This window comes from Bombus flavifrons, chromosome 7 (genome assembly GCF_040668555.2).
Source record: "Bombus flavifrons isolate JBK064 chromosome 7, iyBomFlav1_principal, whole genome shotgun sequence".
NCBI classification, from domain to species: domain Eukaryota; kingdom Metazoa; phylum Arthropoda; class Insecta; order Hymenoptera; family Apidae; genus Bombus; species Bombus flavifrons.
The window spans coordinates 10,094,113-10,121,434 of NC_138448.1; the positions used below are offsets into that span (position 1 = coordinate 10,094,113).

The 27,322-nt window shown below is 32.9% G+C and overlaps 4 protein-coding genes across 11 annotated transcripts in view; 3 read left to right on the forward strand and 1 right to left on the reverse strand.

Annotated features, from left to right (window-relative positions):
• Positions 1 to 3,403: 3,403 nt before the first annotated feature.
• Positions 3,404 to 7,623, reverse strand: eff (ubiquitin-conjugating enzyme E2 eff). Its single transcript, XM_069117776.1, has 6 exons — positions 7,319 to 7,623; positions 5,370 to 5,433; positions 5,019 to 5,050; positions 4,406 to 4,483; positions 4,222 to 4,327; positions 3,404 to 4,106 (listed from the first exon to the last, which is right to left on the reverse strand). Exons 1-6 carry the CDS (start codon positions 7,340 to 7,342, stop codon positions 3,967 to 3,969), a joined length of 444 nt encoding a protein of 147 aa, XP_068973877.1. The 5' UTR covers positions 7,343 to 7,623; the 3' UTR covers positions 3,404 to 3,966.
• Positions 7,624 to 7,770: 147 nt separating this feature from the next.
• On the forward strand, positions 7,771 to 9,436 carry LOC138182156 (uncharacterized). The gene has a single exon (XM_069117775.1). It carries the CDS (start codon positions 8,264 to 8,266, stop codon positions 8,924 to 8,926), a length of 663 nt encoding a protein of 220 aa, XP_068973876.1. The 5' UTR covers positions 7,771 to 8,263; the 3' UTR covers positions 8,927 to 9,436.
• Positions 9,437 to 9,648: 212 nt separating this feature from the next.
• jvl (javelin-like) overlaps positions 9,649 to 27,322 on the forward strand; it is a 125,097-nt gene continuing 107,423 nt past the window's right edge. For all 8 annotated transcript variants that reach the window (XR_011173512.1, XR_011173513.1, XR_011173515.1 and 5 more), the window contains exon 1: positions 9,649 to 10,254. Coding sequence is in view for 2 of the 8 variants with exons in the window: in XM_069116184.1 (XP_068972285.1) it covers positions 10,210 to 10,254 (45 nt within the window). In the remaining 6 variants the exon portion in view is untranslated. The remainder of the gene's footprint in view (positions 10,255 to 27,322) is intronic.
• On the forward strand, positions 12,715 to 26,147 carry LOC138181427 (uncharacterized). Its single transcript, XM_069116199.1, has 5 exons — positions 12,715 to 12,743; positions 13,193 to 13,345; positions 14,118 to 14,295; positions 14,643 to 14,780; positions 25,921 to 26,147. Exons 3-5 carry the CDS (start codon positions 14,198 to 14,200, stop codon positions 26,078 to 26,080), a joined length of 396 nt encoding a protein of 131 aa, XP_068972300.1. The 5' UTR covers positions 12,715 to 12,743; positions 13,193 to 13,345; positions 14,118 to 14,197; the 3' UTR covers positions 26,081 to 26,147.

The window sequence follows — 27,322 nt, forward strand, 5'->3', positions numbered from 1 at the left end:
TTAAACATTTGTCTTTTTACATTTTTTACATAAAATTATTAAATTAAAATTACTAGTTGAGAGATATGTGTTATTGAACATTGCCGTGCCATGAATATTTTTAAAGGTCATCTGCGTGAGAAAAACATTTTGAAAGAATAGAAACCGATTAGCAACAGGTGTAAATCTATTAACATTACACATACATATCTTAACAGAACACTTAGATATGAATATTATTGGATCAGGTATAAGTTCGTTTTCTCAAACTTTCTATTCTTCTTAATGTATGATCTAAGATAAAGAGTACATTCTCCATGCATCAAGAAGATACCTATTATATCGTTATTGTAATGTAAATATTAAAATTTAGAGATTTATTGACATTTATTGATAAAGTTTAAGACTTTCGAAAAGTCAAAAAGATGACTGTGTTGTGACTAAATAATGTGAGTAGGCGTTCCATAAATTCTTTATATATTATAATGATGCTAAAAGTATAATTATAATAAATAAAAAGTATTATGCGTCGGTAACGAATATACAAATATTAATACGGAAATTTTGATTATTAATCGATTTTTTATTTGCTGAAACTACTTATTACTAATTCATAAATCCACATTCTACGTGACTGAAGGAAAAATATGCATAGTATACATTGAAATTATAGGATGATGTTTGATAACAGATTTATAAATCGTTTAAATTTTCATTCTTAAATTTAACTGCGATGTATACATTTTGGCAATACATATACTGCACAATAAATATTATTTTTGCAATGATCATATATCTGCAAAATGTTTTTCGAAGCTTCTTTAAATATTTTCTATAAATATTCCAATGTATATTATTTAACTTTCGCGATAAAAACTAAATTTCTTCCGTATCTTTCGAACTTTCAATTTCTATTGCATTCTATATTTTCAAAAATCATAACAGAAACAGCTTTCGATCGAATTAATTTTCAATAAGTAAAAATAAAATGAAATCAAATGTTTAAATTAGATCAAGTAAAAGAAGTGAATTCGCATTCGACTTATTTCGTTTATTAATGAACTGATATTATCGTTCGATATTATTAGTTCTATTATCTACATTATCAATAATTTGATTTTTAATCATTGTAACTGGCATTGTAGCTGAATTAATTTCAAAATTCTCCAAAACATTCGTACTGGGGCATTAACTAGACTACTAACTCGAAAAAAGTGATTAAACGTGATTTGAAATGAGTGAATTTTAGCTGAATTCGTGTTTCTATCGAGTTTTTTTTCAAAGAATCTTGTTGATCGGACAAAGATATTCTTATCTCTATCATTAACTACATTGCTTTAGCAGGTTTCTGCTAACACTGCGGTAAAATAGACGTACTGCGGTCAAGAACAGCCAGGGCAAAAGGGGAAAAGCATTGCCACTTTCACCGTTTCATAGTTTTTTCAACATATCTAAAGATCCTACAACGTATACGAACGGAGCCCGTTCGTTGTGAAAGTCTGACAAAGACATCTGCTACCTCCAAGTCTGATTATACAAAAGGTCCTTTATTTGTTCCAATTTTGTCATACATTGATCCTGTGTCCTATACGGTGGCGAAACTTTGGATCAATCAGCTACACCAGTTCTATTTCTGAAAATTCTTTTTATCCTGGGAGTTTGAAAACTAAGAAAGATAATTCCCAAATATTTACAATATACCTTCTTTTCTTTTTAAATGCGTAATGGATTGTATTTAAAATTAACAAGGAACTCTTATTTGAGAAGCGTTAAATTGTCGATTTTGCGAAATCTAAATTAGATCATGGAGTATATTACAGATTTTAAATATGCAGAGAAAAAACAATAATATCAGTAATATGTAGAATGTAGGTTTATATAGAATTTGGAACAGAACGAAAATAACAAAACTATTCTCTTATAGCCGATAATTATGGTTATAAGTGATTAGAATGATTATACCTTATCATCATGTGAAATTTATTATATAAAGGGCTAATGCTAAAATAATAATAATTAATTATAATATGTATAATAATAATTACACATGAGATGTGATAATAATAATTAATTACACATGAGTAGTTTTCCTTCTAATAGAGATGAACGATGATCCACTTTCCGAGGCAAATATTTAAATACCTGATTTGCCGCGCATTTTTAGTTGTAATTAAATTACAGTAGTAGACGTTCGTATGAGACAAAATCGACATTAACAAGTGATATACCATATTACATACTAATCGATTTGTCTTTTCTAGGCTTCGTACTTGCTCCGTGAGCTTGCCATATTTTAAGCACCGATTACATTCAAGACTTGCTCGTTAACACACTTTACACTGTTCGCAAGACAAAATCGTTTACTTACTTTCTAATTAAGTGACCATCTTTACGATATTTCGGATTGTATTCGTTTTCTATGATTAAAAGCCGAAACACTGGTAGCACCAACGAAAGGTGCATTGTTCCTAGATTAATTTGAACAAACTAACAATAAACATGTTGAATGACAACACGTCCTTTTCTTCTCGTAAAAATTGCGTTAAATGGATTTTAGAAACAACTTGATATCTCATTGGAATCCTTTGCAGCCACAATATATAGGAAAATATGTAACTATCGAAAACATATCGTGAGTACTTGAGGGAACTAAAATCTACTTAACGGTTATTTTTCTCGTACGGTATAAGAGTTTGTAATATAATAATAGGACGTGAGAGAGAGAAGAGAGAGAAAAAGAGAAAGTGAGAGAGAGAAGGTACGTATACTTATATTGTGGATGAAAAGGAAGCTTAAGACAAATACTAAATAATAATAAAAAATTATCGCTTAAAGAAAAATTTACACGCAAAACAATAATAAACGCATTGATTCGAGAGTAAAACATAGCGACGGGCGAATTCTTAATTCGCAAGGTACGACGCATGACTTTACTGATAATTATAATGACGCACTATTATGAAATGAATTCATAGGATTTTACAAATCCATTGTTAAGCTCCAGGGCTCATTAAAACATTTCTTAATTATTTCGTAATATGTTTTAGGTAAGAATTCAAATAAAACGTATTTCGCTTTCATCATTTATCGATAAATAGTGACATCGATAACTACATTTTTTATACCTAAATAAAGCCAAACGACGTCAATTTCACGTCATAAGAAATCGTGAATGCCTTTGATTGATATCAATATCGCACGGGCCCATGAACGGCAGGTACTTATGTCGCGGTCATTTAAGTCACCAAAACTTTTTTATTTTGCATATGTTGAATTATTTCAAAATGTATAGTCCAATTTATCGATTAACGATATGCATAATTAAATTGCTACACACACACAGGAACCAAACCATAAATTTCGAGTTACTCGTAGAATTTGTTAGATAGGTAAGGAATTTTAATAATTGAACAAAACATACAGGTATAGTTTCAGTAGTATTTATATATAGCCCAGTCTTACAAAAAAGTGACCGTATCGTTCCAAGGGACGGGCAAACATTGCTCACCTGCGTTAAAACTAACAATAGGTGTACTGTCAGTTCAAGGTTTTCATTTCACTGAGAAAGTAGGTATATAATGTTGCGATATTATAAGCACAATAATTAAAAATTAAACTATTAAATTCAAATACAAATCCTACTTTCACTCTCCTATATTTTACTTCCATTTTTATTTATGAAAATCAAAGCGGACATGTTTCTTTTTTTCCTGATTTATATATATATATATATAATGTTATGTGACCACCTTTTAAATTGCCTTAATTGCCATTGTGGCAACGTCTCAATATTCGCAGGCCTCTCGGGACGAAGGGAACTTCAGTTTGATCACGTTTGTCTGAGCATTCTTCGAGCCCGAGTATTGGCTTAAGTTTTAAAGTAGACGAGCCATAGCTAATTTCAATCGGTGCTGATGCATAAGTGGCAATAGGCTGGGGCTGCTTGTTGGTGGCTTTTGGATGTTGAAGTCAACGGAGATTGGCGCATCACATGGCATACTTGCGCGTCCATTCACGTGCCAATTCATTGTACTTCTCCCTGTCAGTTTTATATAACCTTGCTATCTCTGGTACCAGCGGGTCATCTGGATTTGGATCGCAGAGCAAGGAGCATATTGATAGTAAAACTAAAAAAGCAACAGAGAATTTTCTCTCTTAAAGACTATCTTAAAACTTTAGGTTTCATAAAAATTTTATTTCATTAGTTTTATGTTCACATTGTGTTCAAAAGTTTGTACACACCCTTTGATATGGTAAGTGCTGGGGACCATTGCGATCTTAAAATGTCCAAACAAATACTTCCATTACTGTTGATATTTGGATGATAAATTCTGGTTGTAAAAGCAACCTGCATATATACATAAGAAATTAATATGCCTCTTGTATATTGTCATAAAAGGAGTTATTGAAAAAGTAATTAACATACCTTAGGTGGTTTGAATGGATAATCTGTGGGGAAATGAATTGTAAGGAAAAACACTCCTCCTTGGTATGGACTGTCAGGCTGAAAATAATATTTACTCCCAATTATGTGATAATATTTAATTGTAAATACTTTGAACATATATAGTGTAGCTTTTATTTATATTCATAATAAAAGATTTTATTTAAATTATATTTAATAAAGTTAAATTATGAATTAGTTTGCAATATTAATATTAATAAAAGGTAGTAAACACAATTATTCTAAATGCAAAAACCAAATAATAAGTATATTATACAACTATCATATCATAATAGGATTATATGACTTAACAGAATTAGTGGTGATTCACAAAATCTTGTTGAAACATCATAGTAAAGATAACATGCATTAGGTTTTATATTTTTAAGTAGAATTGTTAGTCATAAGTAGCATAATATGAGTTTCATTATTTTAGAAGTTACCTTTAAGTATCAGAGTGAAAGCGAAGATACTTGAAAATAATACTCACAAATTATATTTATATGTTCATTAATAATTCTAAGAATGTATTTTTAAGTTAATAAATATTAATTTAATTAATTCAGAAATAGTATTACGATCATTATATACTTACTGGTCCCATAATAGTTGCTTGCCAATGGAATACTGAAAGCAATTACACGATTAGATGTAGAAATTACAGTTCACTACAAATCATAATTGATCATCATAAAAATTAAAGAACAATTAATATATAATTCTAGCAACATCAAAAAATTATACAATTTGTAAAAATGAGCAATAATAATGAAAAAATAGTTCGTTACCTTTGATAATAATTAATATATATCTTATAGAAAAACAAATGCAATAATGTGCTTTCATATAAAGTATGATAACATTTATACTAGTGATGCAGGCAAATTATGATTTGCCAATTTCTAGTTGAAGTACATGCAGAAACAAATACTTTCAAAGAACTTACAATCGTCTCCCACAGGACCAGCGGAGCATTGCGCAGGTGGATCTCTACCAAGATCCTGAAGTTCCTAAATATACCAACAAATTTTAGTAACATAAATAAAGAGTTTCTCTGAGGAATATGTGTATAAAATATAGATGAACTTATAACTATAAATAATACGTATTTTATATATAATAATTCATATTTCAAATATATAACTTGTTCTACTTATTCTATGTTTCCATGTTGAAGAAGTCGTTATATTTTAAACTAATTTTTTTTTTTAAATAATACATTCTACTAATAACATAATCTTCATACAGTGCATGATGAAATTTTAAGTTTTACGATGTATATATCTATAGATGTATAGATTATATGTGAAACATGTGTAAACAAAGTATTCTAGAACATTCTTACATACATGTATACAGGATGTTTCATTTTTATGCTGCCAAATGGTGTCAGCACGTTCTATGATTAAAAATAAGACAAAAATGTTATATAAACATAGTTATAAATGCTCAATTACAAAGTTATAACAAAGATACCAAAATTATAAATAACTGCTTTCTTGTTTGATTTTGTATGGAACAACCTCATAGGTCAATTTAGTATTTACAAGAACAGACAAAACTTTGAACAAGAACTTTAGTAAACATGGTCAACCATGAGAATTCAGATCAACCAACAAAGAGGATTCAGTCATTTATAAATTTGGCATCTTTATTATAACTTTGTAATAAGACACATACAATCCTATGTTTATATAACATTCTTTTTCTTATTTTTAATCATAGAATATAGTGACATTACTTGGTGGGATAAAAATGAAACACCCTATACACCCGTACATATTATAAGAATCAAATAAATTAGAAGATTTTATATAATATACAAATCCACAAATATACAGTATAATTTAATCATTTATATCATATACTTTGAAAAACTTCAACTTCTTTATATACAAGATTATCATCCAAAGATACTATAATAGTAATATTATAATATAAGATAAAATAATGCAAAGTATCAATACAGATATTAAAATATAGCCATAAAGTTATAGTGAAGTTATTATAATTAAGAGGATTAATTCAAACGAATACTACTTAATGATATGATAAAACAAAGTACGACTACGGAATTAGATATCTGAAGTACTTGTTACACAAATACTTCTAATAAGCATATGGTTACAGAATCAAAGCTAAGATAAATGACATATCACTTTGTACTTAGTATGAATACTCATTATGATTATAGTATATTATATGATTACTCATAGAACAATGCATCCAGAACTTTCTATTTTTTGCCCTGCCATTGTGAATAATGGTTCGGTTAAAAAATATTGTAACGACTGACAGGTCAAATTGTTGGTAGGCATTACGAAAAGTATATCAATCCCTAAATGATTCACTTTATCCAACTAATGTGTGCTACAGTCACATGGTGAAAATTATACTGAGCTATGATACAAATAGGTGATGGATCACTTAGAAAATTTCTAATGCTATTTCTATCCACAAATGAAATATGAATGCTCTAATGAAATTTTCATAATTTCTACGTTATCTATAGTTTCATGCATATATGTATATATGAGTAAACATATATGTATACATAGATGTATGTAATGCACGGTTTTACGTTACTTCCGGCAATTTATCGGCTAGCCACTTAAAATTTTTTAAGATTTTCACTGTCACCGTAGCTACGTCCACTGGCACAAAATGGCACTGTGCAACGTGCGTAGTGCACTATGTCGACATAAACGGGTACGCAAGTAAATCAAAGCACAACCGAAGAATGCAAAAAAAAGGGGAAAAGCCAACATGATTTTCAATGCTGGCTCACATTGCTTCACTGCAAAATCGTTAAGGGCGTTCAACCGCATTCGACACACATCACATCAACACCCGATTGTCTTTGTACAATACGAACACCTCTGATCATTCACGTACCTTATTAATTCGTTTTAAAGCCATTTGTTGAACTGTGTGTTGATATTAACCGGCTGAAAATCAGACAGCGATAGCCGCTAGCCGAAGATCTTTGATTAGGGATTGCAAGATGGCTGCCTTCTAAACGTAGCCTTACCGCGTTGGTCAAATCAGTATCCGTCAGCTATTTCTGCACCTTCTCCTCCATATTTAACCAAAGTATTTGTGATTGTACTTATGATTATTTTAACAGATAAATTTTATAGTGGAAACATTTTAATAGAAAATAATATTATTATGTTTTCTTTTACACCTTTTATTGTGAAATTAAGCCAGAGACTTCACGGATTTCCTTTTATCGGCAACTAGTGGATTTTTAACATTATACTATCATTTCTCGGTAGATGTCGTGATGAGAGGTACAAATGATTGGCCAATGCGCGTGATTAAACGAATTCTGCTTTTAGTATGTATGTATTGTATATATTGTACTATATATGTGCATATATACATTGACACTGATACTAATTGTAAGTATTTACATCAGTTTAACAATGATCATATAAATGTGAAATACATCCTATTCAGTTATCACCTTAGGCCGTTTCCTTTCTTTAAAGGAAGTATAGTAACTAACCTAAAATAATTAAATCTATATTTCGGAACAATTAAACCGAAATACAAAGGAGATAAATGGTGGAAAAATTGTTATTACTATATAAATTATACACTTCGTGTGCTTATCTAAGTATGACATCACCTGTTCCAAGAAAATATTTTTCTCACTACATACATATATATACCCGATTAATAATGATATATATGGCAAAACAAAACAAACTACGTTGATCCCAATTATAACACTAGGTTAGATAAGACAGATAAAATTAACAAGTCATATCGAAATATCAATACACATCTTAATATTATTGAATGTGAAATACGTATATTTCACAATATCCTATTATGACTGACAATAAAAGGAAAATAGCAGGCTGTACATGCATTCAACAAAAGTTGCGCAGGCAACAACGGAGAGATCAATGCAAAAGGAAGAGACAAACATTCGTATATAATCCAGAGGAGGAAATGTGGCATGAACCGTATTTAAGGGACTTACGCAAAGAATTTTCAGATGTGTCTATATTGTGTGATTCGAAGATCGAATTGCCATGGAAGGATATCGCGTTACCAGCAGCCGGCATGAAAATTCGTCAAGAAGTTTCGTTAATTCCTTTGAACGATCGTAATGGACAAACGGATGACACAGATGTTGACAAAGAACCAGTGGAAAAAGAATCTCTGGGAACTATGCTTTTACCATGGAAAGATTTGATTATTACGGAAACCTTACCATCAAAACAAGACAGCCCCGATAGTTGCGATTCTACACTAGAAATTCCATGGAGTGATCTTGTACTCGAGAAGCCAATGGATATACAGCCAGTGCAGGAAGAAGCTTGCGTTACTGACGATGTCGAGATTCCATGGAATGACATTTTAATACCGCGAAATATAGTGATCGAATCACAAAAAAAGAAACATCCATCTTCGAAGTATCCACCTCGCTCATTAGTAGGAACGAAGGGTGTTAAATGCTGTTGTGTCAGTGTTGGATGCAAATTGTAGAATGAACTTTACAACGAGTTGTAAATAATTTATAAATTTCCGATAAAAGACTGAAATATAAACTTTTATTAGGTTATATTTTTTAAATACTTTGGTTTTATTTATTTTTAATGTTCCATATTTTCTTTAAAAATACATAAAATTTGTCGAATTTCGGTAGAAATTTTTATATTATGAAAAATTTATTTAGTTTCAAGAAGTACAATGAAATTATTTCATATTATAAATTACGCTATATGTTTTATAGGATCCTAAAAATTAATATACATACATGTAAATAAAAAACTCGGAGATTAACTTCTAGGAATTATCCCATATTTAGAAATTTATGTACGTACTATATACGTATATGTATAAAAAGTATATATCAGATTGCGCAAGTCCTTATAACTACAAGGTCGTTCGGAATCTTTCTTATTAGGTTTATTTTTAACTGATCGAAGACGTTTAACACGTGGTTTATATCACGATACGGAAATACATATAATGTATTGATACAGAATAAAAATAATATTTTTATCAAATATGTGTACATCTTTTCTTGCTTTGTTTATACATGTTGATAAATACAAAATAGCATACACATAAAGACCGTTAACAAAGGTAAAAAAATTTGTCGTCATTTACATTACCGACGGAAGTCAAGTTGCGATTCAAATACATAAATTGCCTGATGGCGTTAGTGTAACGAAACGTTGGGTAGCCATGATTATTATTTGCTTGATGTTCGTGATTGGCGGCAGTCGGCTCTTGCCAGTGGACGCGAACGGTGGTTTGTTGGTATTGTAGTTAAGTCGACAGCTGCACATGAAAATGGCGTAGTAAGGTGGTATAATGCCGTAATTCTGATCGCATAAATGTACCGCGAGAAGTTTTGAACAGCGAACAGGGATTTACCACTTGACTTTTCAAGCATCTGTAACGATACCGTCCTGTCGAGAGCATTGTGATTAATTTGATAGCTCCGCTTATTCTAATAGCAGCGTGAAATGTGTATTGTGTGTTGGTGACTTGTACTGTGATTTGACAACGCATGTGTTCGAGTTCCTCGTAACGTTTTGAAGTTCGCATGGAAGTGTACAGGCTCGATTAAGCTAACGTGATTAGATCTTCATGAGGGAAACACAAAAATGGCATTTACACTTGAGAGAAATCGTGAATTTTTCCTCGTGACAGCTTGACGACCTCGACTCCAGACGAGTTCAAGATGGCGCCACCGGCATTTTGACACTTGCACAAGATTCGTCAGCTGGATTTTACAACCGTTCCGAGCTTCGATTATTATGAGCAGAGAATTCTACGTTCCTTGTACACCTTACGCTTATCAGGTAAGTGAATTATCGCTTGTCATTTTTCGTGGTAATCGCACGGTGACACAATGTGTCCGGTAACCACTGCTTCCTGCATCGCCATGTCCTCCCAATCGAGTATGTATGTACACCAAATTGTTAATTTCTGTCGATAATCTGTAAGCATTTGTTTTTCATTTTTCATACATAATATTCAGCACTGAAAAATTTATTTACCGTAAACGTTTTGGAAATGAATGCGTTTGATACAATTCGATTATACTCTGTTCCTGATATAGATAATAGTGATAGTTATTTCTTGGCAATGTCGTATAGGCTCGTGTGATACAAACTGTCATAATCACGTGAAATTTAGGCGAAACAGTGCATAATAAGATTTCACTCGTGTATAATATACGTAACTCGATGTACCACGACTTCTTTTTTTTTTGGTTAGTTTCGTTTGAAAGTACATACATCAAATAGTGTCTTGTAACGTAGCAATTCACCGATTGCTATCTAAACGTTGAAGTTGTAATAAGAGCGAAGGAAAACAACGAAGGTGATGTCAACGAAAAAGTGACGGTCGATAAAAACCGACGGGTAATGTCAAATCGCACGATGTGAAAATTGACAAGTAACAAGGTCTACGCCTAGTTTCCGTGTACCTCTTCGTGGATTTTTTGACTTTCACTATGAGTGATGGGCCTTCATCGGAAAACGTGGCGGAAAATAGCGCCTCCATGGCGAACAACGGGGGGGAATTACACTCGCAGGGTTCCATTGACAAACGTGTTAAAGATATGAGTCTGTCTATCGTGAGTAACATAACCAAGAAGGTGAGTGAGACCTTAAACTTGGATGTTTGACACTCAGAAAATTCTGTTTGCTTTTAATAAATTTGATATTCTTATAAATGAATAATTCTCCTTTTTGCGAATGTAATTTCATCTTGTTTGCATTAGTCGTAATCTTTTATGAATTTATTATAATATCGTTTGTAGTTCGGTTACTTAAGTACAAAGCGGTGCTATTATTTATCTTTAAGAAAATTCTCAGTTTATATATGTTTTACTTTTGTATTATTTTATTTTATTATAGATGTACGATATCTTTAAATTATTTTATTAATTATACATATGTGTATGTGATTTTCTTAATTTGCTGCTTTATATTTGTTACATTGCATTGTGAGTGTTTTTAAAAAGAAATTTAATGTAATCGGTGTGTAATAATTTATTTACAAATTCGAATGCCGTTTAGATTAACTAGCAAAGAAAGTATTATTTATTGAAGTTATTAGTCTTATTTATTTTTATCATTAAATAATTCAAGTAGTATCCAACGCCGCATCGAAAAATATATTTAATAATTTTATTTCAATATTAACGTTATTACTTGGTTAGATTTATGAAATCTCTATAAAATGATTTTTATATTTATTAATATTTAACTAAAAATGCATAAAGTACCATTTTATTTAAAAATCGAAAAAGGAAATATGCAAGATTCTATTAGAAAGAAAAATATCCATATAAGTTATATTAATATACAAAGCAGCAAATGTAGAAATATCATCCGTATCCAAATGTTAAATCAGTGATCACTAATATTCGCATAACAAAAAAATTGCGAACGAACTGTTCTGTAGCATGCACTTGTTAATTTGGTTTAATTTAATTTCTCGTTCCGGCCTTTATAAGTTTCGGATAAAGAAAATGTTTTTGAGCATTTATATTTATTTAACAATTTGAATGTCTCACGTGCCGCGACATTTCGTCTTGCTTTTCAACGAAACCTCGTTTAGCGATCATAACGAACAGATCAGATTGAAGCTACCGAATGCCGCTTCCTACCTGAAACGTTTGATGAGATTGAAGAATGGAGGAAAACTCGAATCCGAGAGGGAAATGATCGATGGCGCTTCTGAAGTATCTGAAATCACGGAAAGTATGTTAACTCACGTGATATTAGAAGCCTCGAGTGGTAAATTATTATTATACTTGATCGTTAACCTAAGCATATTCCATAAAAGAATTTATCTTCCATGGACGACAAAGCTTTCGTTTCTCTTCTTCGTAAAGCATTTAATCCTTAGTTTAAATTAACAATCAAATAGAAAATTTCATTATCGTTCAATTATGATAAGTTAAATGTTGTCTTCTTGCAGGCTTGTTTTTATATTTCTTAAAATATAAAACTTATATTTTCTTTTCTAGACTTTAATATCCTTTGTATAGAACCTATGTTTACATAAGTAGGTAGAAAGTTTTAGTTAAATTCTTTCTTTTTATGCGTGTGAAGACAACGAAGATTTTGTGGCAAATGTCTTCAACTAGTTTCTTTATTTTTATTTTTACATCATTTAAACGCCATATTAAAATTGCACAGGATCTTATCTTTGATATCTATCTTCAGGCAAATTGAGACGTTTTCAGATTATCGTTAGGAGTTGCATTATTTGTTATCGTTACAGATATGTCTGGAACTTCTCCCCATAAGAAATATTTTATTCGTCATACAAATAGGTACTCCATTACAGTATCAAAATACATTAAAGGCGATACTGTCACAATTTTTTCAATTTTTACCTTAAAATAATTCATTTGGAATAATTCGTGTTAATTTATAGGGAACAGCCAGCGTACATTTTTAATAAACACGATTTAACAATATCAAAATAATACGTCTACAGCAACAAACTAATACTATTGAAATTAATCACTAAATAGTGCGACTATTATTCAATTTCTCTTTCTCCACATCCCATAGTCATTCAATTTATTAATGATAATTGTGTGTTCCAAATATAAGCGTGTACTTTCACGATCTTTGCTGCTCAGTGTCATTTCAATATTGAACATTTCTATCTGGCAGTTCATTTATTTAAAAATCTACCGATATAAAATCAAATATTGATAGTTGTCGTGTTTTATATCTGCCTGTATAAAACTGTTGACGAGCTACAATTTGTTAGTGTCGATCAATGAACAGGATATACCGGCAGACAGGGATTCGGTCGACTGGCCGGAGAGTCATGTGGTCGAAACAAGGTGGTACGAAACTCCCAGTGACCCTTCGAATCCTGAAGGACCTTCCACTTCCACCGTGCACACGGACGACAATACAAGTATTTTCAATCGTTGATTACGATGGTAGAGTAGGGTTGACCCTCTCATGCGGGCTTATTGATTCTCCTATAGTGATTTTTGTGTTTAATGATTCATACATTAGCTCCCTTATGCCTTTCATTCCTTTATTTATTCTTTTGTTATTCCACTTTTATTAGATTTCTACGAAAATATATTGTAGATATTTTCTATATTCGAGAAGAAAGTAACCATAATGAATTTATTGAAAGATTGTCGATGTATTTATTTATTTTCAATGAAACGTTCTCGGAAGAATTCATCGTCAAATTACATTGTTTGATATTTATTCTATATATCGTATAACACGTAGATATCATAGAATTTATTGGATAAATTTCGGTTGAATTCAAAAAACTACAAAATATACTGAATGCGCTGTATATGCGACTATATAAAATATATAAAATTATAACACACATTTTTACATACAGTGCACGTAAATACAATTTTAATTGCGTTTCGCGTTTATTCAACAAATTGTTACCATTCTTCATTTTTTAAGTAAAATAGAAATTAACACGGCATACATAAACCCATTAGTCGATACATATATGTTTTCTTTTTTTAATATTCGTTTGTCTCATAACTTTTTTACGTTTCTTGAATGAATTTCTACCGGTAAGAACGTTTCTCCTATGTTTCCTTCTTTTCTCATTCTCTTTCCATCACGGCCTATGCGACTCGGAAATCGAGTACGATATAAAGTTCATCGATTCGTGCGTCATGAAATCTAGTCGGGCTTCCTTGCAGGCGAATACCCGGCGATCGCTACAGTAGCACAAACTCAACCTGTTCAAACGATTTCAAATTCTGTGACCACCACCGAAGCGATGACTACAAATGGAATTTTTGTGAGTGTACTGAACCGCGACGCTGCCGCGGCGAGGAACATTTTGCAGTTTAGGGAAGCCTTGTCTTCGCAGATCGGGTAAATTCGATAATTATTAATCAACGATAAAGCTGCGACCAAACTTTAATATCCTATATGTTTTTCATAAAACCATCCGAAAAAGAATAGTGTTTTTATTAACAATAATTAATTAGAGAAATGTTCCCTCCCACAGACTGAGAAAAATTCTGTCCTGAAATGTTCAATTCTCGAACAGTTCAATTTGACTAAAAGGGGTTTTGAACAGTGTATTTATGTTTCGTTTTTTATTTCAAAGAAAAGTAGTTCACGTTCTCGAATATTCTCCGAATTGTCATAAAGTTTGAGATGCCAGTGAACCGTGTAAACATCGCATTCAAAAGGACTACAATATTTGTATTCTTTAGATCGCAAGCGGAAAGGCTTAGAGACCAAGAGACTCGAAGCGCTCCGTTGGTCTATATTCAAAGTGAAGATCGTCACGAGCTTTATCTGCAGAGCACCGTAAACGGTGAAAGTGGATTTAGTGGATCGAGTACGATCGGGTAAGCGTTTTGTGAACTCGAAAATTACAGTGTGATTTAAATGATAGTCCGAGTTCTATCGATTATTTAACCCGCGTCGTGAGGTTCCGAACGCGAGCTTCCTTCGTTTCTTGAACCATATGCCATTAGCATTTCTGTCCTCGACACAAAATAATACCAACGTTTAATCGTTTTTCATTATAAACAGATATTATAATCTACGAACAATAAAGACACAGTTCGTATAATTAAATTGGCCGGAAACATGTTATCTTATCAGTGTCTTAATTGCTTTAGCCAGAAATTGTAATAAGAATCATACAATTATACAGTTGCAAACATTTTTATCCAGAATGCTAATTTATACACTATCATCTCTCTTTGTTGCAAGCAATTTGCAAAATGCTAGATTTGTTCTTTTATAGATTTCACGTTTGTGTCTGTACTATTGAATAATGGTTTATTGTCCCATTAATACTGTTTTGTTAATTAATTTTGTCATTAATACTGTCCCAAGTTTATACTATTGGTATAAGCTATTGTGTGTTTAAGAGGATAATAATTACAAAGACGAAGCTATTTTGGAGGCAGTTAGTAGGACCAGAAATTGTTATTTTTATCTACTTTCCTCTTAAAATTTCTAAGAAATTTTATTTTCCTTTGAAATATAATTACAGATAGATTTTGTCGAAGTTAACGTTCCAACATCTCGGTACTCTGAAACTGCACGCGAAACGCATTAATTAGTTGCGGGTGCCGTTTCGAGGTTGTGTTGTAACTCGGTGACTCGTGTCGCGTTGCTTAACGTCGAATGGCCTCACGAATTTCCGATGCGCTCGAGACTACTTACTTGATGGCGTGAGAGCGCGTTATAATCGAACGTGGTGTGTTGAAAATTAAGTGAATTATTTAGGTATTACTTCACTATATCCATATATGTGTGTATGTGTGCGCATGTAGCATTATTTATTGACTATAGATATACAGGGTGGTTGGTAACTGGTGGTACAAGCGGAAAGGGGGTGATTCTACGCGAAAAAAGAAGTCGAACATATAGAATAAAAATTTTTCGTTTGAGGCTTTGTTTTCGAGAAAATTGGCTTTGAATTTTCGCTCGGTACGCGTGCGGTACGTTATAACGGATCTCACTGTAGATCGTTGTCTCGATGGAAAAATTAAAAAGAAAAAAAAAAATAATTAAAAAATTTTTATTCTATATTTTCGACTTCTTTTTTCGCGTAGAATCATCCCCTTTCCGCTTGTACGTCCAGTTATCAACCACCTTGTATATATTTATATGTCGATGCAACAAATTCCATGTGTTTGAATGTTGGTGTATAATATATGCAGCTAATATATAGCTAAGAAGCATAATGGTATAGGTCAGTTCACTGCCTAGTTTCCATAAAATAGCGTTCTACGTTTATTATCACAAAACGTTGATTATATTTCTTCAAGTCATAAAGATGTATGGTAGCAGAGAATAATTTAATTGATCATAAAACCAACAATAAATTTTGAAGTCAAAATACGTAACTGTATTCAGGTTCTCAAATTCTTGACGCGCTATTATGATTTTCAATCTACCATGAGATCTGTATAGCGACTGGTTCGATACTGAGGCAACAAGCAATGAATAGGGTGACTCCGAAATCGTGGTGCACACGTGCAACACGTGAAAATGAATCGAGTATTTTTCATATAAATGTATTTTTATTTAATTTCACATAAACATACAATAACATTTTAAGCCCCGAATCACTTCATCTAACTATCATTAATTATCGCTGATCATCAACAGCACATCTGGTCTGCGAAACGCGCGCGTCCCTTTAAAATTGATCCGAGCTCGTTACTCGATCTAATATTTGCGGTGAAACACGTTGCACGCGCAGTATTTTCTTGTTTTGCTTTGGTTTTCGCGTGCGCATGTTTCGTAGCGCACTCGCAAGCCGCAGGGCACGCCGAAGCGCAAGGATATCGAGTGTATAACTGCGCGGAGTGGCATGACTATCGAGTGGAAGATTGTGGCGCATCGTGCGGCTTTCCTCGGTAAACCTATTCGCGTGCTAACCGCGCTAAAAAATTGGTAACGGTATCGTTATTGTGGTCGGTTTGCATTCGTTGAACGTTGCCGATACTCTCGGTAGAACGCCGCATCGTCGGGAACAGTTTCAACCGGTAGATCGTCTTTACTCTTATTAACCGAGCCGAACGACACAGACGAGTGAACTTTAAGAGGCGATTGTTGGTCTGTGACGCGAATTTTTTTCCTTCGAAATTGGTTAGCGGTGTATTTGGGATTAGAAAATAAAAGTTCGTAGAAAGAAATTGTGCAAATGAAAGTTGATGTGTAGTGAAAATTATTTCCTTAATTTTTCACTGATTTTTGAACGCTGGAACAGCCAGTCGTTGGCGTGTACCTATACTGGCTCACGAAAGTATTCGAACATCTATAGAAGGCTTTTGCGAATATATTACGTGTTTTGTACGAAACATTTTGAAATTCGATTAGCGCTGTAACGAGACTCGATAAACATGATTGTATCGGTACAGTTGGAGAAAAATCTAAGAGTGTACATAGAAACTACGAGATATTTAGTCCAAGTATCGCATAGATCACAAAAAATGCTGCTTAAACACCATTGTATTAATAGACCGTAATATTCAGTAGAAGCATTTTTAACATTTAATATATTCTTATGATATCTATTCTTGCTGTATCCTAATTTTTTATCGAACATATGTTCACAGTAAATATTCTGTAATTTCTATATTTAATTTCCGATTGATTTCAAGTGTTGCCAATATTTTCGTTACAGTACTACTGAAATTTCAAGATGTTTTATATAACACACGATAGGAACACAATATTCTGCAAACTTCTACATGCATTTTCAGTAATAAATAAAGACTGCCACTTTGTGCTTGATTCTGGTCGTTTATCTTTATTGCTTCATTGTATTTTAACGACGTTGATATACGTGATTCATTCCTTCTTTTAAGTAATAATTCAGGCTAGAAATAATTTATATCTATATGCATTGAATCAACAAAAGAATAAGCTTATATTTTGTGTTCTTAAAAGACCCATTATCCTACATTTCCTGGTATTTTCTCGATTTTCTTCAAATAACAGTGCATGGTTCCGTAAACCAGATTAACCCTATTCGAGGTGCAATTCATTGTTAGTTCCAGTTATGCTTTCGTAGGTCCGATTAACATAATGTCATCAAATTCTGCGAACCACTCGGATCATTCTAACGGTGGCACACTTGCTATTCTCTTAAATATTTAAGTCTGTCGTTCTAAAAAAAAAAAAAAAAGGGGGAGAAAAAAGGAACAGTTTACAATGCGTATGCTATTTACTCTGCTTTCGATCTCTATATTTCTTATCTAATCTTCACATAATTTGAAAGTAGAGCAGTTAAACGTGTAGCGTTTTGCACAAGTTCTAGCGCGTATTGCAGTAAGAATATGTATTTTTTCAATAACTGAAGACTAATATAATTTGTACGTATTTCTCTAGCCGAGCCACTATCGGATCGGTTTAAACGGAAAAGATAATAAGGGAACAGAATTAATTTTTTTTGCAAAAGTTATTTCTAATTTTGAATATAGAGAAAAAATACATAGATTAAACTGTACTGTGATAGAATGTCAATTATAATATACAGAAAAAACTGTGTTAGAGGATCAGCAGTTTATTCAAGAGATTTAGCATACTATCAGGTATTAATCATAAATACCGGTTAAGTACTAATTGTAGATGTTACATGTCCATTTCGCGTTTAATTAAAATTGTACATTTCTAGTTATTTTGATCAATCTGTACAATCTGTAAGGGACAAATTGTCCAGACGTTTCTAGTTGAGGATAGAATAAAAGTAGGAGAAGTCAAAAGCACGTCTGGCGTATGAAAGGCAATGGAAAGGAAATCTGAGATCCTTGCACGAAGTGAAATGATTTGTCGAGGTGATTTCATGAAGGAAACATTGCATCTATTCTACCATCGTTACGCCGCGGCATGGAGCCGAGCCAATCGATTTTCACGTAGCGTACCATTTCTCCTTTGGTTTCCTGATTTACAATTTGACTGATCGAATCAACCGTGTAACGCGTAATGAAAATATGAAATTACAATTAATCTGCTTCCGAATGCAATAAGGAAGGAATTACAGGATCATTAGAAACTTGACATCCTGGATAGAGCATCGTTCGTTTCATACATTCGCTATTATTCTGCATTGCAACAAAATCTCAAATACGTATCGTGTTTTATTTCTTCTATTTCTCTACTGCAAGACTGCTTCTTATATCGCAACACCTGTATGACATTCATATTTTTACAACCAACCACGTCAGTTATATATATGTATAATTGTCTATCTTGCAATTTAAAATTAAATAAATTAAACTAAACTTAAATTACTATCAAAGTATCGAATAATAAGTATCGCGGATAAGTTTTCAAACATTTTCATGAGCATTTTCACACGTACGTGTATGCACTTGAAGTAACGAAATACAATATAAAATGAAAGGTACAAAACCTTTTCCTGTACTTAATGACAATCTCTATTTAATAACGAACTTTGTTCATTGTTATTGTACGAATCGATACCGGTTTCTGTTTCCATACAATGCATCTTTTATTCGAATCGTACAGATCATTGGGCCGAATTCTTTCTTCTCACCGGTCGAAGGAGCAATTAACGGAGAGAATGATTCACGATGTATGCACGTGAACTCGTTTCCTCGTGTTTTCGATTTTGCAACACGCGAACCGATCGACATTATGGACGAATTCAGTTTCTATCGAAACGTATTGGTTTTATTATATTCAGACAGTGAAGTGTAACTGAACGAGTTTTGCTAGTAACGCGAGGTGCCAGACTTTCACGAGTATGCGTTTTGCTCACTGGATCGTACGGAGATCCTATTTGATTACAGGCTGCGTTCGACCGAGCCGTGGTTACGTCTGATCGTGACTCATTCGTTTCATACGCTTGTGTACACCAAGTACATTTGTATCTATCGGTCACCTCATTTGAGAAAGTCGTGTGGGGTAATGCACATTGAAATATTAATTTCATCTGTTATTTATAGAGTTCTTTGTCTCTGGCCACGGGAAAGAACGTGTATTGTGTGTTTCGTGAAACATTGTATGTGCACGAATAAGGGAAAAAAATAAGAAAAATAGAAAAATAAGCGAAGAATATCAGCTTTGCTTTATTTTGTGTTATCTAAGATTTTACGATTTAATTTGTCAACACGTTGAGTGCGCAAGTCGAGCAAAGCTTATCGAAAGTGAGACTGAATAAATCGAAGAAAATTAAATATTAGTAGGAACAGCTGTCGAAATTACTGCTTTTACAATGTACACTTGCGAAGATAAAGTAATCAGACAGATAACGTAGTGAGGCTAAACCGACCATTAAAATTAGGTTTATGTTACAATTACTAGTGGCGCGTAAATCTGTAATTTTCGTGTTATCGTTGCTAAGAGGATTATTGATAATACTATCGTACAAAGTATTATGCAAAACTGGTTATACAACGGGTAAATGATATTTCTCTCTCGAAGAAAGTCGAGAACTCAGTACAAATTGTATATTTTGCAAAAAAATCATTCGAACTCCTCAAACTGTTCCACCGCAAATCTACGAACATTCTGATATAAAATAACATAATATTATGATATACAATAATTCTTACAAAATATTTATTACAAAATTTTAATATTGGTTATCCTCGCAGTTTTAGTGTCAAATAACCCCGAATAACAAAGTATCAAAGCTATCACGCTTCGTCAGTGATAGACGTATCTGTATATGAAAAATGTCGTATAAGGGCAACAAATGACAAAACGCTGACATTCTCCGGGCACCAGTCTCTCGATAAAGAACCTCACTTTCTCCGCGTAGGTACTGATTATGCAAGCAGAAATTCGAGCAACGGAGAAATTTCTCTCGTTTAAAACTGCGTGCTTGCGGTTACATGAGCCGAGTTCGCTTCTCCTTCCGACCACCTACTTCTCGTTACAGATTCTTCGACTCTAATGAAGGGGTAAATCGTGCTTTGCCGTTGGAATAACTTTGGCGATTTGTCAGGGAGGCAGGTGCATCCTGGCACGGAATATGGATTCGTTGGTCGGTCGATTGTGTGGTACGGTTATAGAGAACCAGGGTAGCTATATAGTCGTGTACGGGCGACTGTGGCGTGCCGATAAGCTTTGCAAAATTTTCGATTACGGAAGAACGAACGGCTAATCGCTGTCTCGTGATCCTGGCTCGCGTATTTTAGTTAAGAATTTCGCCGACTGCAACCAATGCGGAACTCGCGACCAGGGGTTCTGCGCCGAATCGTGATGGCAAGTATCTGGATGGAACTGTGGTTATAGCGAGATGATGAATTGGCAAGATACGCTGATGGTCTAGGAAGTCATTAAGCAGCAGGTTAACGCGTTCATTGGCGATCTGGTTTTCATTAATGTCTGTGTTATTAGGTTGTAACACGTGAAAATGTAACCGATGTTGGAAACAGTTGATCGATGGTTACCAGATTTTAGATGACTTAGAAAATAGTGTTATTTCAATGTTCTGTTCTGTACTATCCGCCTGCTTCTAAAATCTTCGTGGCTGTTCGTTGTAGTTGTTTAATGTTGGTTTAGGCGAGCGGAAGATATGGGTGACTTTAATGAAATTTAGAACAATTATTCCGTGTGAATTTAAACTGTATTACGATGCGTGTGTGCAGTGAAAATATGTCGAGAAATGCTTTGGTTTTTGTGAAAGGTTCTATTCGCGAACGAATCATTTAATGGGTTTTTCAAAAATTTAAATAGACTTATAAAACAAAAAGTAGGACATTTGAAAAAGTTGAAAAAGTCCGGTAATCGCAGGGTGATTTGCGAAAAGCTTTTATTGTTTCTTTTTATATCTAAAGAAAACAATAGCAGCAGCATCAGTTTGCCAGGAAATGGGAAACATATATCAAGAAAACAAGCTTAATCGATTAATAGTTACGTTTTTATACTTCTGTGTGCCAACGTTATAAATCACAGAAAATTAACTCAATTACAATATGAAGATCTATTAAATTCACCATTTTTGTAGCACCGACTCAGATTCAAGACGTATACAGTGAACGTGTTACAAGACTGTGTTACTATCAACGAAGTTGAAGTTTATTAACGTGAAATGTTTGTCATTTGGTGTTATTGAATTATTGAATTATTGGTCATAAACCCTTGAAGCGATGAATCTGACTTTTTAAGATGAGATCACCAGAGATTAACAGATGTAGTTAGACGAATTGGTATACGAAATTAACATTCTCGAGTTGCGTGATTCGTTGCTTCGCTACTGGAATTTTCTCGTCGCATTATCACGTACGGTGTGTCTTACAAACTTTAATCGCGTGTTCCCTAGTACGCCATGAAGCGTACACGTGTGTTTGATTTATGATCAATCGTTAACTGAGAATAAAGGAGCATTTTATTTCTAATTATGTCAAGTTTACGTAAGCTTCGAGAAATGGCTAATTATCAGCGCATCGATGTTGCATTTACTGCAGAAAATTTTAGTCTATATTTATAGCCTGTATGTATAGATTAAAATTCTTGTTTATTATAGACTTATAATTATATTTATGATCCGGTATAAATTAGCGTATTGTACTGCATAGAAGTATTTATTATTCAATTTATCGGATAATTAAAAAATTTATTCTTCATCAAGTGGACATTCTTTAGTCGATTAAGGGAGTGATGCTGTAATTTAATGCTACTATAATTTATACGTTGCAAATTGATAGGGGCTATATGTTACCACGATGAGTTATGTTCATTTTTTTTTTAGAAATCAAGGTATATTATGTTAGCGTTGTCTATGGGAGACACTGCTGTGTAATTTTATATTACGTATGTATATGTAATAGATGTGAGGATCGTGCGCTAATAACGAAGTGTAGCGTGCAATTCTTTTATTCATTCATTGATTAAATACGTCTCATATTTTATACGAAGACGCATATAAATATATGTTAATATATTTTCCAATCTCGGGAGAGGTCATCAGCAAAACGGTTGATTCACCCTTCCATCATTTATTTAGGATATTTTTATCTGTTTCATGATAAACGAGTAATTCGTACAAATATTTCAACATTTAGAAATATCTAAGAACGGCTTACAAATGGAATAAAACTTATTCGCAATTCTATGATTAGTTTCCGAGACGAAAGTAACATTCTACTTTAGAATTCTAAATATGTAGCCATACGGTCATCGTGGAAACGAGGAGGTTAATCTCATGCATTCTCGGAAGTTCTAGGTACGATTAGCCAGAAATTCCAGAATTCTTTTGCAGCGGAGATTTTTCAAATTCAAAAGTTACATTTCGAAAAGAGAAGAATTCTAAATGTCTATGAATTTTTATTTATACGGTAACTTTCTTGGCTTCTTCCATTTCATACCGGTAAAAATAAAATTAAATGAGGATTCGCATACGACATAGCGCGGCATCAGTGGAATACGAAGGTTTAACAATTTATACCTTTGATACCAATCAAATACATAATTCGCTATTCCAATATATTACCTTGTTTTTTAATCACTACGTTACATATTACGTACATATTTTAATTAGATCAATAGAACTTTGCTAAGTAAGCAAGTACGTGATCATTGAAAAATTCGATTCTAGGTTACTAAGAACAGAAATTTCCTTTAATTTACATCGTTGAATTCTATCAGATTCACATCGTATTTACGAAAAAGGAATATCCAGAATTCGTTCGATATCTTTTTGGTTCCTATTATTCTGTTCATCTAAATTCCATAATTCTATGAAATCGTAGAAATTCGAGTATTTCACACAGTGAGTCGCGAGTTGATTGCAGATGTGTCGCGTTAAATGTTAGAATACGAGGGTAGTTTACACGTTCGTCAGGAATTCGAAACGATCGGATAACATGAGAATTACTACGCTACTTTTCTCTTATATCGAAGTATATCGAACTATATCAATTTAGTACTGCTTCTTAATCAACTCTGGAAAGCAATTACACTTTGTACGATCTTTTAGCGAGTTTCTAAATTATCTTTCTCAAAAATATGACTCTCGATTCATAAAACTTTGAGAATGCGGTCTGCCTCGAGTCGATACATAATTGTACGAATCGTATAAGGTGTGAACGCTATTCTTAGTCACGTTCACGTTCACTTTTTTGACAGGTCTTTTTTTCGGGCTTATTAAACAGCTTCTATTCCGATTTTCTTAATATGTACATGCTATAAGGTGGTGTAGGTGAGCACACGATACGTCGATGATTAGGTGGGTGGGCGTGCGTGCATGCGCATCGAGGGGTTTTTTTAGTGAGAACCCACGTTGTTCGTTCGTTTCGTAGTTCGTAGGCGTTCATCCGACTCTGTTTTCCGTGGTGTGCGAAGATGTTCGTATGTGACGCGCATCACGCACGGTTTTACTTATCGCTTTGGAAAGTAAAAGTGCTCGTCCTACGGGTCTTCCACGTATCCGCACGCAACGCACCGCGTCGTAAAGTCCAGACAAAACCACGACGAACGTCTTTCCTTCCGGCCAGTCTGTTCAATCGTCGTCCACGAACGCTAATCTCGCTTATGGAAATGCCCACGCTATCGTATTACGCGATGACGAACGTTTCTCGCTGTGGAATATCGTCGTCGTAATTAATTCGTTGGTAAATCCCACGTTTCAGGCGCTTTGCGTTGGAAGATCCTTTTCTTAGCTTTCAGAGATTTCCTATTTGGTTTATAGATGCTGGCCACAGATGCTGCAGAGTTAAGTAGGATAAAACCAGCGTTTCTGAGTAATTTAACGGAATTACTGATTTAAGAAGCCTGCAAGACGTGGCGTGTATAGAAGCCATTAAAATATAACAGTCTAATGCTTCTTATGAAAATATATTTTTACGAGAAATAGCTTATAATAAAGTTTAGAATAAAATGGGTTTATACAAAGTTTATGATGAAAACGAATAGAAAATGTTTAAATTAGCGTAGCTTTCAAAATCGGTAATTTCAATGAGAAATGTAATTTTGTATCTTCTTGCCGAGATACTTTGTGAATAATTTTATTTGACAAAGTTTTATAATACATGAAAGCTGAGAAATTTTTAAAGAATGACAGAGCTGCAAGGATGGACAATTTAATTACATTGGAACGTGTAATTTTGAAAGTTAAAAGTAGGAATAATAAATATTAAATTATTTGTAATAATTAAATAAATATCGGTTATTGATTTTTCTTTATTTTTGAATTTATCGATTTTTCAATCAAAGCGTAAAACAGTAATGAAATAATGTGAGCGCAAATTTTCTAATATTTATGGCAATATGAGCGACAAATAAACCGTAAAACATGCTTTATTGTTAGATATGCATGTACGATAAAACCGATACAGGAAGAGGTACATAGACACCTATGCGTAACCTCCCTATATCCTCCATTGCAGTCATGCGAAATTTATTGTACGATTTATAAGGTTAACTATAAATTTCGCGTATGCGATAGCTTCGGGACATTTCTGCTTTCCGTTCCATTGAAATTCTTGGAGTATATAGCTTCACGTTTCTCCCATTATTCATTAAACGGGACATTTCTCAGCTGAGAAATTCAAATTGGCGAACATTCAAGTTTTCAACGTGTATTCGTAATTAATCATTCTATACATTGAACAGTTCATATCGATCTTCTCATAAAATGAAATACGATTATAATATCTGTTTATCTATTGATTCGTAACATAGTGGGAAGTTCATACAAATTTCAAACTTGTACACTATGCTATAAAGTTGGAGTTGTAGTTAAAATTGCAAAAGCTACAGCAAGAAGACAAACGAGTAAAAATAAACACCAGTGAAAATTTTTTCAGTAAACGAACCGTGCAAAATGGTGACGTGTAATAAAAGAAATCGGGATTTATATTATAGAATTTCTTAACGAGTTAAATATGTACTTCTATGTTCCTCTACATTTTTAAATATTTTTATTAAAAGGAATTCCACATCTTTAAAATCTTTGGAAAATTTTCGGAATCTATCGTCTGGATAGAGTTTCTTCTTTCTTTTTTTACATTCGACGAGCAATAGTAATAATACATTTTTATCGAATCTTAGGAGTGAAATTAGTAGCATGTCGGGAAACGATCATCTGGAAGTACGTAATCAAAGAATAGGACAGGACGTAACGCCGCAGTTTTTCAGCGGCATGTTAAGTGTAGACAGGGTAATACGCAAGCCAATTTGCCGCAACGATGATGAACCAACTATATACTGACATTTGCTGTTGAAACCGTAATTTTCAATATGATAGACTTAATAAAGAAACGATCTTCTTTCTTTTTAGTAAACGTGTTTTTATTATCTAATATATTTCTTAAATATATTTCTTATAGATATATATCTAATATATTTCCTTCTTTTATTAATGATCTATGTTATGTATATCACATTCCTACAATATCCTGATAACACGCAATGTATTAAAAAAGAATTGTAGATTTTTGATATTGCTGGTTATCGAAATAACATATTTTCTATTATTCCTTATATAATTGCAGGCAATAATTAAGTAAACGAACGTAAATATTTGAACGATTAATTTCCGAATATATAAATGTTCCACGGGATCAAATTATAGTTCTGAATATTGTAGCCGATAGAAAAATATCATTAGAAAGATTAAACGGTTTTAAGGTCATCTCTATTTCTCTATATGGAACTACCTATACATTTTTTATTTTTAAAGTATGCTGTATCTGATAATAAATTGCATTATTCGATAATATTATTAGCAAGATATATCACATATCAAGAATGGCAGACAAAGTTTTATCCGAATTAAACCAGTAACATTGAACCGGTTATCCGAACCAGTATTTTTATGTAAAGATGTAATTTTTCTGTTTAGTCTGGATGGATTTGCGCATTTTCTGCGCGAACCCTTTCTGTTTATTGTTTCTCCTGTTCTTTGCACAAGTTATATCCGCCGCTGAGACGTAAAATCTTGCGTGTAACTCATATATGATCGCAGACGTATATAAATTTTCCACGGTAATTGTGCTGCTTGTAACGAACTTTTTATGAAGTTGAAAATACGTGGTGGCTAATATACCTAGATTTTACTTAAAGGTAGTAAAGTAGAAAAGATACAATTGCGTGTCTTTTCAAATAAATTAAGAGGTCAGAATAATCCCCGATAGTAACTGAATTAATAAATATTAATATAATAATCATAATAGTAAATTTTCTATACGATTTATTAATGTATTATATTTTTTGCATTTGTCAAAAAATGAAAAATGGTCAAACAGGTTCGTAAACAGTAATTTATTGCATGTTACATATTATTGATTTCAGAGACTAATAATATATATTTAAAGCAGAGTTATTTATGTATATCGAAGTTATTGCCTCGATGTTATTTAAATAATGAACGATACAAGAGTGCTATTACGATATCGGACCATAATTTGTGACACAGGTTTGATCATTAGCTTTTTACCTTTTATGTTACATT